The following is a 12,585-nucleotide window of genomic DNA, read 5'->3' on the forward strand; positions in this document are numbered from 1 at the left end:
TTAAAGGATTTATTGCAATTACGAATTCTCATATCGAAGGCTTTAACCCTCATATATACCTCTCGTCTTTACGATATTCTGATGAAATGTAATGTTCTGCAAATCTATAGTGTTCAATAAATTTCTCAGTGTACTCCCTTACCGTTTGATTACATTGTTCTAGCTTTAAGAATTCTTCTTCTAATTGTCTGACGGCCGCTTTCGGACAAAACTGCTCTCTGAATCAGTCAATAAATTCCAACCAGGACATTGTTTGCAAAACATAAAGTCTTGCTAGTGATTCAATGTCCCACCAATACAGAGCATTTATTTTAGCACTGACAAAACAAATCTGACTCTATTCTCGTAAGTACACTTACTAGTATTGAATACAGATTCTATCTCCCTCAACCAACACATTGCCTTCACCAGATCCCTTTCTCTAGAGAATGTTGAGGGTTTGCAGGTTAAAAACGTTTTGATATTACGCCTTCTAGTGTTTGTAGATTGGATCTATGGATTTATTTCAACTCTCTCTATTTCTACCCTGGCTGGTACTCCCAGAATAGATGTCAGAGTATTTCTCAGCTTTCTTATTTCCTCTATTAACATGTCCCGAGTAACATACTCAGGATATTGTATTGGTTCTTGATTCACATTTTCTTGAATTGATTCACCCTGATCTGGCTGAATTTCAGGTTGACTGTTCCTTCCTCTCCTACGTCCTCTTTCGCGACCTCTACCCCGACCTCTCCCTATGCCTCTGCCCGTTGACAGATTTATAGGAATATTTTCAGGTGAAATCTCCCTTTCGTCCGGGCTGATGAGGGCGATTCTTTCAGATCTTTGTGAATTGCTTATCATCTGTAAATTTTCAAAATTTAATATTCACATAATCACATTTTCAATATAATACATGTCCACAGAATCACATGTCCCTTAAACTCAGACTCTGATATTAAACTTGTAAAACTCCAAGATCACGTTTGCATATAAACATATATTTCCATATATCAAGAAATATAATTTTCACATTCGATCCCAATATCTACAAATGTTACATTATAAAGTAGCTAACAATTTTTTCCACAAAATCTCTATACAGAACTTGTAATATAACAAGTTCTCAAATACAAAAGATAACATGATATCCTTAATATTCCATGCAGACAAATACAATTTTTCACAATTTTCCCTTTCCCTTATCCTTTGGTTAATTCCGACCTGTAATGCACATTTTTCCAAAACACCAAAATGAGGGTTAGACCTTGAGGTCCAGTAATAAATCCATTTGATTCTATTATAGGGTGAATAATCACCACATCATATTTATAAACTCAAATTTGTATTAGTAACAAATAAACAATACTTAAATAAAAGAAACTTTTTTATCGCATCAAAATAGCCAAATAACTTAAAAAACACATTCTGAGTAAACTCATCGTGTCATATAGCTGAATATATAACTTACACGCATCACATGGGTGAGATAACCCCATCTCCTTGCAACACATTGGTGCAAGGACCTCATCTCATCGCATCACAGTGGTGCGATAAATCCAACTTGTCGCATCACACAGGTGCAATAAGTAAACTTGTCACATCACAAGGATAGAAACTCACTCCTCTTATCATATGAGTGTGATAACCACTATTCATCGCATCAATAGGATGCGATAACTTTAAGTCATCACATCACACAGATGTGACAACCCCAAGTGATGACATATATGCGATAACAAAGAATACTTTGTTCAAAAACCCATATTTTATATCTCAATGATTTTGCCACCCTTATCCTGATATGCATCTCTTCTTGATATACCACCATTATCCCAGTATACACTTCTCCTTGATATGCCACCCTTATAACCTAAAATACACTTCTTCTTAATATGCCACCCTTATTTCATTCACAAGATATAACATATCAAAATCCCACAATTATGTCAATTATAGTAGCCAAAAACAATTTTATAAACATCTCCTTATATAAAGAACTACACGGTTCTAATTCCCAATTTACCAAATAAGAAAAGTTTGTCAAATAACTCACCTTAATCATAAAAAGATGAAGGTATAATGATAAACAACAACAATTATCCAGGCAAAGATTCACAGAATTCAACTTCCTCTTTAGGTTTCTGTTTTCACTTGAGCTTAAGAAAAACACCAGAAAGCTTTCTTTCCTTTTCTTCTTTCCTCTTTAAAACAATTCCCCGTGAAATAAAACCATTATCTCACAATAATCATAAAAACATATAAGGCGGTGGGCTTTTTAAAATACTTTAGACACATTAACATATTTAACCCTTCAACTTACCACCCCTTTTCTAAAACAACCTCAAGCTTTAATAACCGAAAACCATTTATCATAGTTATGGTTCTAGCAACATTAGCGAAACTGCTTGAAAAAGGAGAAATTTTGACACCCATCTCCTATTTTCTTCTTCTCAACATCAAGGCCACGTAAGACATAAAAAACATTCAACCTTGTACAACTAAAGCTTGTCAATTATTTTATGCGGATATCTATTTGTAGTAACAATAACATTGGTGATGGAGGGCTGGGTTCTAGTTCTAGTTGTAGTAACGAAGAAGAAGAAGACGAGGGGGATGGCATTGATAATTCAGGACAGGTGATTACTATAACCTCGGTTTAGTTAGTTTCATTAAGTTTCAAAGTCTAAGGGTTTAAAGTATTAAATGGTCTCTAATTGAGTGTTTAATCTGGACAATTGCTTTATATATAAGAAACCATCTTCTCAAGTTTCTTCAAGATTGGGTTTTCTTGCTTGCAAATGGTTAAGTGGGTTTGTGTCTACAAGAATTCGAAAATGGAATGATTGAGCTTTGGAGTTTTTGCTTAGAATTTCTCCACTTCTTGTGTTTAAAGGTAAGGAGTATTTTTTTCATGTATTTGTTTTGAGATTAAGATAACTTTGGTTGATAGGTTGATTGTGATCGATTTCAACAAAAAGTGTATTCCAGTTTCTATAGCTAATATCTTAACTCTTACCTGATTTGTTTTGAGATGAGAAATTGATTTCCTCCATTGTTGATGAGATAACTTATGTTTTGTTGATTTGTGAAATCTTTTGATGGTTAATTTTTGGATAGAAATTTAAAGGTTCAAGGTTGTTATTGTTTCAAAACAAGTATGTACCGGACTTGATTAATGAACTATGAGTTTGATGACATATATGAATAAAAAGGCTAGTTATTTTGAACAGTGGTTGTTGGTGTTGAAATCTAGAAAATAGGGGCTCTACAGTCGATCTAGTGAACCATGTTACCTGCATTGTGACCTTAGTCGGGTGGTAGGTTGCGTAACACACTGTGGTGGCATTTTTGAGATTCTATTTTGTGTGATTTTTGGATCCATCTTATGGTTTATACTTGTGTTTTAGGTGAAGTTAGAAGTGTGTTAAAAGTTTGATGAGAATTTGGGCAAAGTTGGGTTGTGTAGGTAGAACCTGGAATGTCCAATGACTTGAGTGACTTCAGCCGCAATTTTAATCGTGTGGCAAGTCGCGTAAGTGATAGTGGTGTGACTTTTCAATTTTTTCCTAGTGTCGTTCGGAGTCTTTCAAGGTATTGTTTAAGTGCCTTAGAGTTTGTTTAGATATATGATCGAGTCTATCTTTCTTAATTGTGATCTATGCTCCCTTTATTCATTTTCAAGTGTTTGGTATCGGGATTCAATAGCAAATAAGAATTTAGAGTATTATTGTGATCAACATGAGTTTTCTTATAACCTTTTCGAACTTAAATGAGTATATTATCAAATGGTATTATATCAATGTTATACCTTATTGGTATATTTGGATTTACTGTTAATTATGATTCAATATTGTTACATATTGTTGGAAATTAACATATATGGTATGATTATTCATTCTTTGGTTAAAGCGACTGTTATGACTAGTTGTCTGGGAGAGATGTAGTGCCTGAGAGCCTGCAATATGACTAAGTGGGATGTAGTGCTTGAGAGCCTGCAATATGATTAATTGGATGTAGTGCTTGAGAGCCTACTATAAGTCTACTAATGTAAAAAGGTGTTATATAATTTGGTTTTACTGAATTATTGAACTAGTAGGAATTGCTTCACTATATTGTATGGTCTAACCCTCATTTTGTTTTTAAAAATATGCATTTTTGGGCAGCAGTGTTTACATGGTAAAGGAAAGGGAGAATTATGAGACCGTCTATTTGGATGTTTCTTCGTGAAGCCTATCAAGGAGTTTTATGAAGTCTGTTTTTGACCTTCTTATTATGATGTTATATCTTTTTGGTATGAAGATCTTGTTAGCAAAAAGTTTGTAGTAGATTTCAGTCAGTTGTATAGTTTTGTAGATTGTGACCCGATCTATGTTATAAATACGATTTGATATATGTAAATTATGTGATATATGTTATGTAGATTTGCGGGTTAACAATGGAGAAATACGGAACAGGTTGAAAAACTTTGTTTCCGATGGGTACACGAAAGTGATAAAGTTGCTTTGACTAGTCTTTTAATTGAATATAGGGGGCAGGGGGCTTCCCCTGATGCATGAGATGAAGGATTAAGAGACTGTCCGCCCAACCTGTCAGATATTTCTGTATTTATGTTGTACAACTCACCAAGCACATGATACAAGTTGATGATGTTTGGTGATCAAAACAAATTTAAGGCACTTATATTTGGAGGCTGCAACTTTCATGGAAAAGGATTGCCGCCTGATAACTCTCATTTTTTAGAGTTATTTCTTATTTATTTCCTCCATTTTGTATCTATTAACTACCCAATTTCTTTGTTTTTCCCAATTATTCTAAAAGTTTTAAAAAGGATGATGAAACATAAAGAAAAAAAATTATTTCGAAAACCTGCATTTTCTAGCAACTACCCACAGTGTCACCACTGTGGGATGTTCACAAATTTTGTTAGTCTTCTACTTTGTGGAGGATATTTTGCTTGAAGATCTTGCCCAAAGATCTCCTCCAGCTGGAGTTGCTTGTTGAAGTTTTATTTTGAATATTTTAATTAGTTGTTAGATGGTCTTTGCCCCAAGGTTTATTTATGCCTAATTTCCTTTGGATAAAGGCTTCATTCTTATCCATTCATCTCCTATATAAAGAGGCACATGGATTCACTTTGAAGACAACCCTTAGAAGTATTACCAGCTGAAGTAGCTTAACATTTCATTTTCTTATATTAAAGTTGTAATCTGCTGCCCACATGTCACCACTATGGGAACATAGTTTAGTTTTATTTAAATGAAAGTTACATTTCAGTCTTATTTATAGTCTTGTATTATCTTTCTTATGTCTATTATGAGCTAATTGACTGTTATGTGTGTGGGTGTGAGTTTAACTTAGAATTTTTATACAATATTTTGATGTTTTTACTCTTTACCACCTTGTAAACTTAGTCAATTAAGAGGGGACTTAAACTCGACGCAGATAAGCCGATCTCTTTGAAGTGTTAATATTAGATCTTAGACCCAGAGATGAGCGGATTTGAAATACGGCTTAAGTGATAAGAACTTGAGAGAGTCTTTGATAATTACATAGATATGCGAATTTTGTATGTATTTAGGTAAGGATTAAGCAATAATTATTCATATTACACAAAGATTTGAGTATGAATTTTATTTCTTCTTCTGTTTAGCTAAACCGACAAGTTTCGAAGTGGTGAGAGTGAGAACTTTGTGGGGACTGTTTATGAATTTTCACTTTAGAGAGATTGGAATTTTTTTATTAACCTAGATATCCAACCCGCTATGCGAGCCGACTAATCCCACGGCGACTACCTGCTTTGTAGATAGCGCATAGTGCATTTGAACCTCCGTGGCCATAAGGGGATTTGTATTTCTCCTTGGATTTGAACTTGAGACCTCCAGGTACTTTTGACCTTTGGAGCCAAGCTTAAACCAATCAGGCACCACCCTTGTGGTTGAGATTGGAATTTTTATAAACAACTCATAAGTTTCTAACCATTACATTGTTGAATTTATCTTAAGGAACATTTACACCCATGCCCATTCTTTAGTCTATAAGTTTATTTCACTAATTTCATCTCTTAAAGCTTTTTATAAACAAAAATTCGTCTTTTATTTACAAACCAAAACTCGCTCAAGAAGTTCATGGAAGTCTCCGAATCTCAGTAGTACAATCCTTATGGAAGCTATCTCGGTATATTACCACTTTATTACTTGCAAGCGATCATAATGTCAGCGTGCACTTGCACCGCCACTGTGGGGACTTTGTGCCCACTGTGTGAACACGAATGATCCAAAGCTGTCACCGCCCATTTTCAACTTTTTATCCTTATAATGTTTCTTATAACCTCGGGATAATACATCTATAGCGTTAGATTTCTTCTCTATAAAGGTTTCCTCTCGGGTTAAGTTTTCTCTGCATAACTTTGTTTTTGGGAAACTTTGGGTAGTTGAGTTGTAGACCAAGGATCTTGTAAACGCGTTGCAATCGTTCCCGGTTAGTAATAAATCGATCTCCCTCTCTCTCTCCCCATTGACGTTCACATCACATAGTAGAGCCATGTTAAATCTTGATGTCCAGATTTACGTGCAACTTGTTGTTTTGATTGTATATTTGATATAATTTCTATATTACGTTTGTGGATCGATATGAACCATTAGACCATAATAGACAATATTTAGATATTTTAATCCGCATTTGTTGTATTGTGTCCATTTGCACTATGGTTTACTATTATCAGTTTAGGACCGTAAATCACTTGGCAATACAATATTGTAACTGATCAGCCTTACAATTGGTATTAGAGCTTGATATATCTAAATTTGAAAAAGATTATATGTGCTCGATAATATGTCTGATGGTTTAGGAAATCCGTTTGCTAGTCCTAGTTCCAACTGAAGTCAAATGTTTATCAGAAGGGCGCTTTTAAATTATCAGGGTCCAGGATTAGAATAGAAAAATGGAATGGGGAAGGCGATTTTAGAAAATGGCAGTTCACTACAGCTGCAACACTTTTGAAAAATGATATTCACCCCGTAGGTGTAGTTTTTGCCCTAAAATAAAAAGATCTGGATATGTCAGCGTTAGAAGCTAAGTTGAAATAAGAATTTGAAATGAAGGATCTCGGTAAATCCCGTGTTATTCTCGTCATGGACATTGTTTGGGATAGAAAGGCCCATACTCTCCGGTTGACATAATAGGGCTATATTCAAAATATTTTAAGCGATTTAATCTTGATGGGGCAAAGTTAGCATCTATGCCACTTTCGAGACACATTAAATTACAAAAGACGATTGTTTGGTTGACGATATTGGAAGTGCTAAGATGGCGAAGATTCCGTATGCCACTACAGTCAGTTATGTTATGGTATGTACCATCTCGAACTTGCAAATTGTGTTGGAGTGATTAATCAGTTTCTATCAAATCTAGGTGAGTCACATTGTGCTGCAGTTAAAACTGTATCAGTTTTTGTTACTTGAGAGGTATAGAAACTCACGGTCTCATTTATGGTTTGCAAAACAACCGTGATACTTTTTGTTATTGCAAGTCAAATTATGCAAGTGATCGTGTCAATTGGAAATCCACTAATGTGTTGTGTTTTTACATTAGGTGCAAGGCTGTCAGTTATAGACTACCGAAGCTGAACATATTGTGGCAGTTGAGTATGCTAAAGAAGTAGTTCAATTACAGATTCTCTTGGTTGGTTTGGGTTTGGATCAGTCTACTATCCATATTAAATGTGATAGCCAAAATGCAATTCACTAGGCTATAAATTTCGCAGTCACTCTCGGATGAAGCACATAAATGTGTGTGATGCATTTTTGGTAGCTTTGCATGATGCGAGGGTGGTGTACTTGAATAAAATCATGACTGATGATAATACTACCGATATTCACCAAGTCGTTACCACCAACTAATTTCGAGCATTGCTCAAATTTAAATCAACTTAGATTGTGTTATTGTCGTTGGACGCTTTGTGGGAGAGATGAGAATATTACTACAGATGACATAGCAACATCTTTGAAGACTTTTTACTTAATACTTGTTTTGGGTTGCTTAACTCGTTTTTTTTCTCGAGATTGTGCCCTTGAGGGTTTTTTTTCTTTTGGTTTTGATGGGTGATGGTTGAGCCGAAGATCGTAGACGTCAAAATGCCTTTTGTTACCTCATATCTATCTTTATCGGCTATTATTCGTGTTCGTTGGATTGGCTCATGTTTCATTTCGTTGAGTGAGTTGTACATAATGGTGGAGTGTTTTGAAAAACTTTGTTTTATTGATGCTATACAACTCACCAAGCACATGGCACATTTGGAGGCTACTACTTACATGGAAAAGGGTTTCCGCCCATTTTCCACTTTTTATCCCCATAAAGTTGCTTATCACCTTGATGGTACATCCATAACATGAGATTTCTTTTCTATAAAGGTTCCCTCTCGGGTTATGTTTTCTTGTATAACTTTGGGTAACCGATTTGTTGAATCCAAGGATCTTGTAAACACATTGTAATCATTTCCGGTTAGTAATAAATCGATCTCTCTCTCGCTCTCCCCCTCTAGACGTACACTATCACCTCGACAGTGGAATCACGTTAAATCTCGCTATCTCGATTTATGTGACGCTTTGTTTTTTTTATCGTATATTTGATATAATTGATATATTATGTTTGTGGATCGGTATGACTCATAAGACCACATTATACAATATTTAGATCTTGTTAATCCGCATTTCTTGTATCAGGTACGTTTTGCACTGGATTTATTGTTATCAGTTTGGGACCTATTGTATTTGCGACCGACCCTACAGAAGGATGGTGGTGGTAGTTGGTCCTGCTTTGGTTCATTGATTTGGGGTAACAACAGTCGATGGTTGACTTCACTTGTAACATGGAAAGGTCGATTTGGGTTGTATATGATATTCGAATAAGAGATGGAAAATCTTGACTTTACAAGCGTTTATACTCTACCTTCTCTCGTTTATAAATGACCGTGTTTTTATATCTTCTTGTCTCGTTTATTTTGAAACTAAAGTTTTGTTATAAAAATTGAAACTATGACAATCAACCAATCCAACGTACCCATCTACGTTCATCAACACACTATATTTTCTATGTTGGATATAATCACTATTTTATGGTCTAGAATTGAAGAAAACAACCAATTATCACAAAGTCAGCTATAGACATCTAATTTGCTACTGCAGGAGCTTGTGCTTGTCAAGTTATCTGGATCGGGGATTTTTGGAAAGGTTTTAGACATCCATGTCAACCAAGTAGGATCTACTAATAATTTTACTAAATACAAATATAGAACCATTAACTATAACCACAAGGGTGGTGCCCGATTGATTTGAGTTTGTGCTCCAAATGTCAAAGGTCGCATGTTTGAATCCAATGAGGAATAAAAATCCCCTTGTGGCCACCGAGGTTCATGATCGTGTCTTTGTTCTTATCAAGATAACTTAGGTCTAGTTTGAGGTCATTTGAATTGGCAAATTTGAAACCGATGATTCCTATATGTTCTTTTTACTACTTGTTGCTAACTATCAGCTAAATTTTTGGGAGAAGAAGGTAATGGAAATTTGGTCATTAATTTCATTTACATGAGATATGACAAGAAATAGGAGACGGATTTCTGCAAAATGGTAAATAACTAACAAAGAAAAATTACGTGAACCGAATATAATTGTGTGTATATATATTTATAGTGAAAGTGAGTGTTCGATAGAGCGAATACTAGTGGTAAAATTAGCTAATTGGATACTAGCTTAGAGCATGGATCATCATCTCCATTATTATTCATCTGCTTCAACATCCTGCTTCACTTTCCTTTCATATGCTTCTCATTGTACACTGCAACACAAGTTCAAAATATGTTCATCACTATGCATAGTTTACTGTATCGTACAATAAGTCAATGAAGTTGTCGGAATAAGTGAAACCTTATTTGATTATTAAAGAAGGTTCCTAACATAGCATATAAAGCCTAGTTCGGGGGGATTTTTTTCAAACGGTAGCACCATATAATTAATATAATATAATATACATCTAAAAATAATTACAAAAAATATGGTTTTTATAAGATCGATAAACAACTCCTAAACTTGTACTCGACGTGTCTACATCTTTTGAAAACGGTCAATATATACCAAAAAATAATTACAAAAAGTATGATTTTTATAGAATTGAGAAAAATACGGTAATACATTCTAAAACGATATGGTAGCACCATTCACAAACCTAAATTTTTTAGTTGCACTATTTGGATTTCAGGAAAATACGGTAGCACCTTCTAAAACTATACGGTAGCACTATTCACAAACCTAAATTTTTTACTCTTCGACGAAGAAATAATACGATGGCATGTACCACTCATGCCACTTAGGTAGGTCCGCCCATGGCCTAGGTAGGAATATAACATGCCCCTCCAACTCCAACTAAGGCTAGATAGACACGTTACGACAAAATTGGTTTCATCTAATCGTCCTAAGCGGCAGAACCACCTTCGAGTCAAAAGTGGCATTAATTGGCTTCAAAAATAAAATTGATATAGTCTTAAACCTTAATTACCCACTTGAAACTTTATGTATTCATATCAAATTCTTCTTTTATAAATGTCAAGTTTTCTACGGCTTCTAAAATAAACACTTTACTTTATTGAATACACAATTTTTTACAATAAATTTCAGGTATTTTCAAAGGGCTTTTATTATTTATATGATTATTTACATACATCTTAAATTTGTTTGTGTAAATTTAGGCATACATAGTTATATTGTTTTGGTCACTCATTTTTTTCAACTTTTTTTACAATATTTTTAGGACAAGTATTTAATCAATAAACATATATACTTAAAAGGGTTTTCTAAACCTTAAAATCATGAATTTTGTTGCATTTTTTTCTAGGGCACCATATCGGAGTGTCCTAATAGAATACTTTATAAAACTTAAGTTTATAAGAACAAACTATAAAATGTCATATCTAAAAGTGATATAATAAGTTTATAGGACACATTTAGGCGTTTTAACAATTTCTTATGATGCTTTTAGAATAAAGTGTCATATTAACTAATTTATAGGATACTATAAACAAACTCATCTTTTTACCAGACACTTGTGTTTATATGAAACTTTCTCGAATAGTATCACATAAAATAGTTAATATGACACTTTATTTTAAAACATCCTAATAAACTTGTTAAAACACCTACAATGTCCTATAAACCTATTGTAATACTTTTATATCGTTTTTTGCTTTGATCCTATAAACTTAAATCCTATAAAATATTTTTCTTAGAACACTTCTATATTTTAGGCGTCTTGATAAAATCAATTTATTTTTGTAGTGGCACGAATTGTACCATATTGTCAAGCCAATAAAATGTGGATCTCGACTCTCATACCATGTGTGAATATGTGAAACTACATGCCTTAAGGGGAGAAGAGAGATTCCAATATATATTGAGAAGCATCGATCCATGCCTAGCCAACATGAGATTTAAACACGCTCCAATGAAGGCTAGAAGGGCACATATTATTCTAGAGTATCGAGTCTTTATAGTGGTAACTAGACATTGATTCTGACCGCACGTATCATGTTGAAAATATGTGAAATCCTATTAGATCACGCTCCAAAACAAGCCCTTAAAAAGAAAGAATGAAAATTTCTATTACTCCAGAAAGAAAGTATGGTAAGGTTAGTGAATGAAATACGTGGAGCAGTTGAAAACAGGACTGATCTTGTAGGGGATTGAAACATCGCATTTTGCAGGGAGGTTAACAGCGTTGTCGACGTTAATTCCAGGGACCAATGTGGCGGCTTGTTCCAGGCACCGGCAAGCAGTCTGGCGGTCAGTGGTGGTGTCTGCGTCCTTGTACAATGACTGTACACCGGTGCAGCACGATTTAGGCACTGGGCCTCCTTTAATCAGGTAGCTGGCGCATGGAGTTAGTCTACTAACCACCAACTCACAAGTCACTGCGCTCTCTGTTGTATACCGTACGTTTGCCACCATGGCTATGAGCACCACCGCTATCGCCACCTTTGCTACACCTGCCATTGATGGTGTTCTACTGTGTATATCGAGAGAACGTTGAGTTTTAGATGCAAAGGGTTTGTGAGGGTTGTTCATTATATAGTTTGTGAAAAACAGAGAAAAGATATGCGTTTTTGTGTGTGAACAGAAAATTTGACAAGAAACATGTAGTTGTACGTCTACGCTTATAGTATCTAAAGCTGTGATAGAAATTTACACTTCCAATATTTTAAAAATGGAGGTTTGTTAACCCTAAAAAATTATGAAACTGGTAGGTTTTAGGTCAACTGCAATGGAACCATATAAACCTTAATCTCAAAATTAATTTAGTTTGTTTTTATATATACCGGTGTTCACGCAATGCAGCAAGATAATCTTGATTTTAATTTTTAGTTTTTTATTCCTCGTCTCTATCAATATAAATATGATTGTATGTGGTTATGCAAAAACGATAATATTTTTATTTTTGAATGAAATATAAATTTAAAAAAATAAATTGATATTAGTATCGAATTTACTATTTAATAGTTCTCATTTTTTTTGTATAATTTATTTAATTCAATTTTTTTATTATAATTTAAATTAGATT

At 34.3% G+C, this 12,585-nt stretch overlaps 1 protein-coding gene across 1 annotated transcript; it reads right to left on the reverse strand.

Annotated features, from left to right (window-relative positions):
* Positions 1 to 9,767: 9,767 nt before the first annotated feature.
* On the reverse strand, positions 9,768 to 12,020 carry LOC112518697 (non-specific lipid-transfer protein 1-like). The gene is made up of 2 exons (XM_025126483.1): positions 11,674 to 12,020; positions 9,768 to 9,813 (listed from the first exon to the last, which is right to left on the reverse strand). The coding sequence occupies exons 1-2, from the start codon at positions 12,018 to 12,020 to the stop codon at positions 9,804 to 9,806; spliced, it is 357 nt and encodes a 118-aa protein (XP_024982251.1). The 3' UTR covers positions 9,768 to 9,803.
* Between the last annotated feature and the right edge of the window lie 565 nt (positions 12,021 to 12,585).

This window comes from Cynara cardunculus (assembly GCF_001531365.2).
Source record: "Cynara cardunculus var. scolymus isolate 2C chromosome LG 9, CcrdV1, whole genome shotgun sequence".
Lineage (NCBI taxonomy): Eukaryota > Viridiplantae > Streptophyta > Magnoliopsida > Asterales > Asteraceae > Cynara > Cynara cardunculus.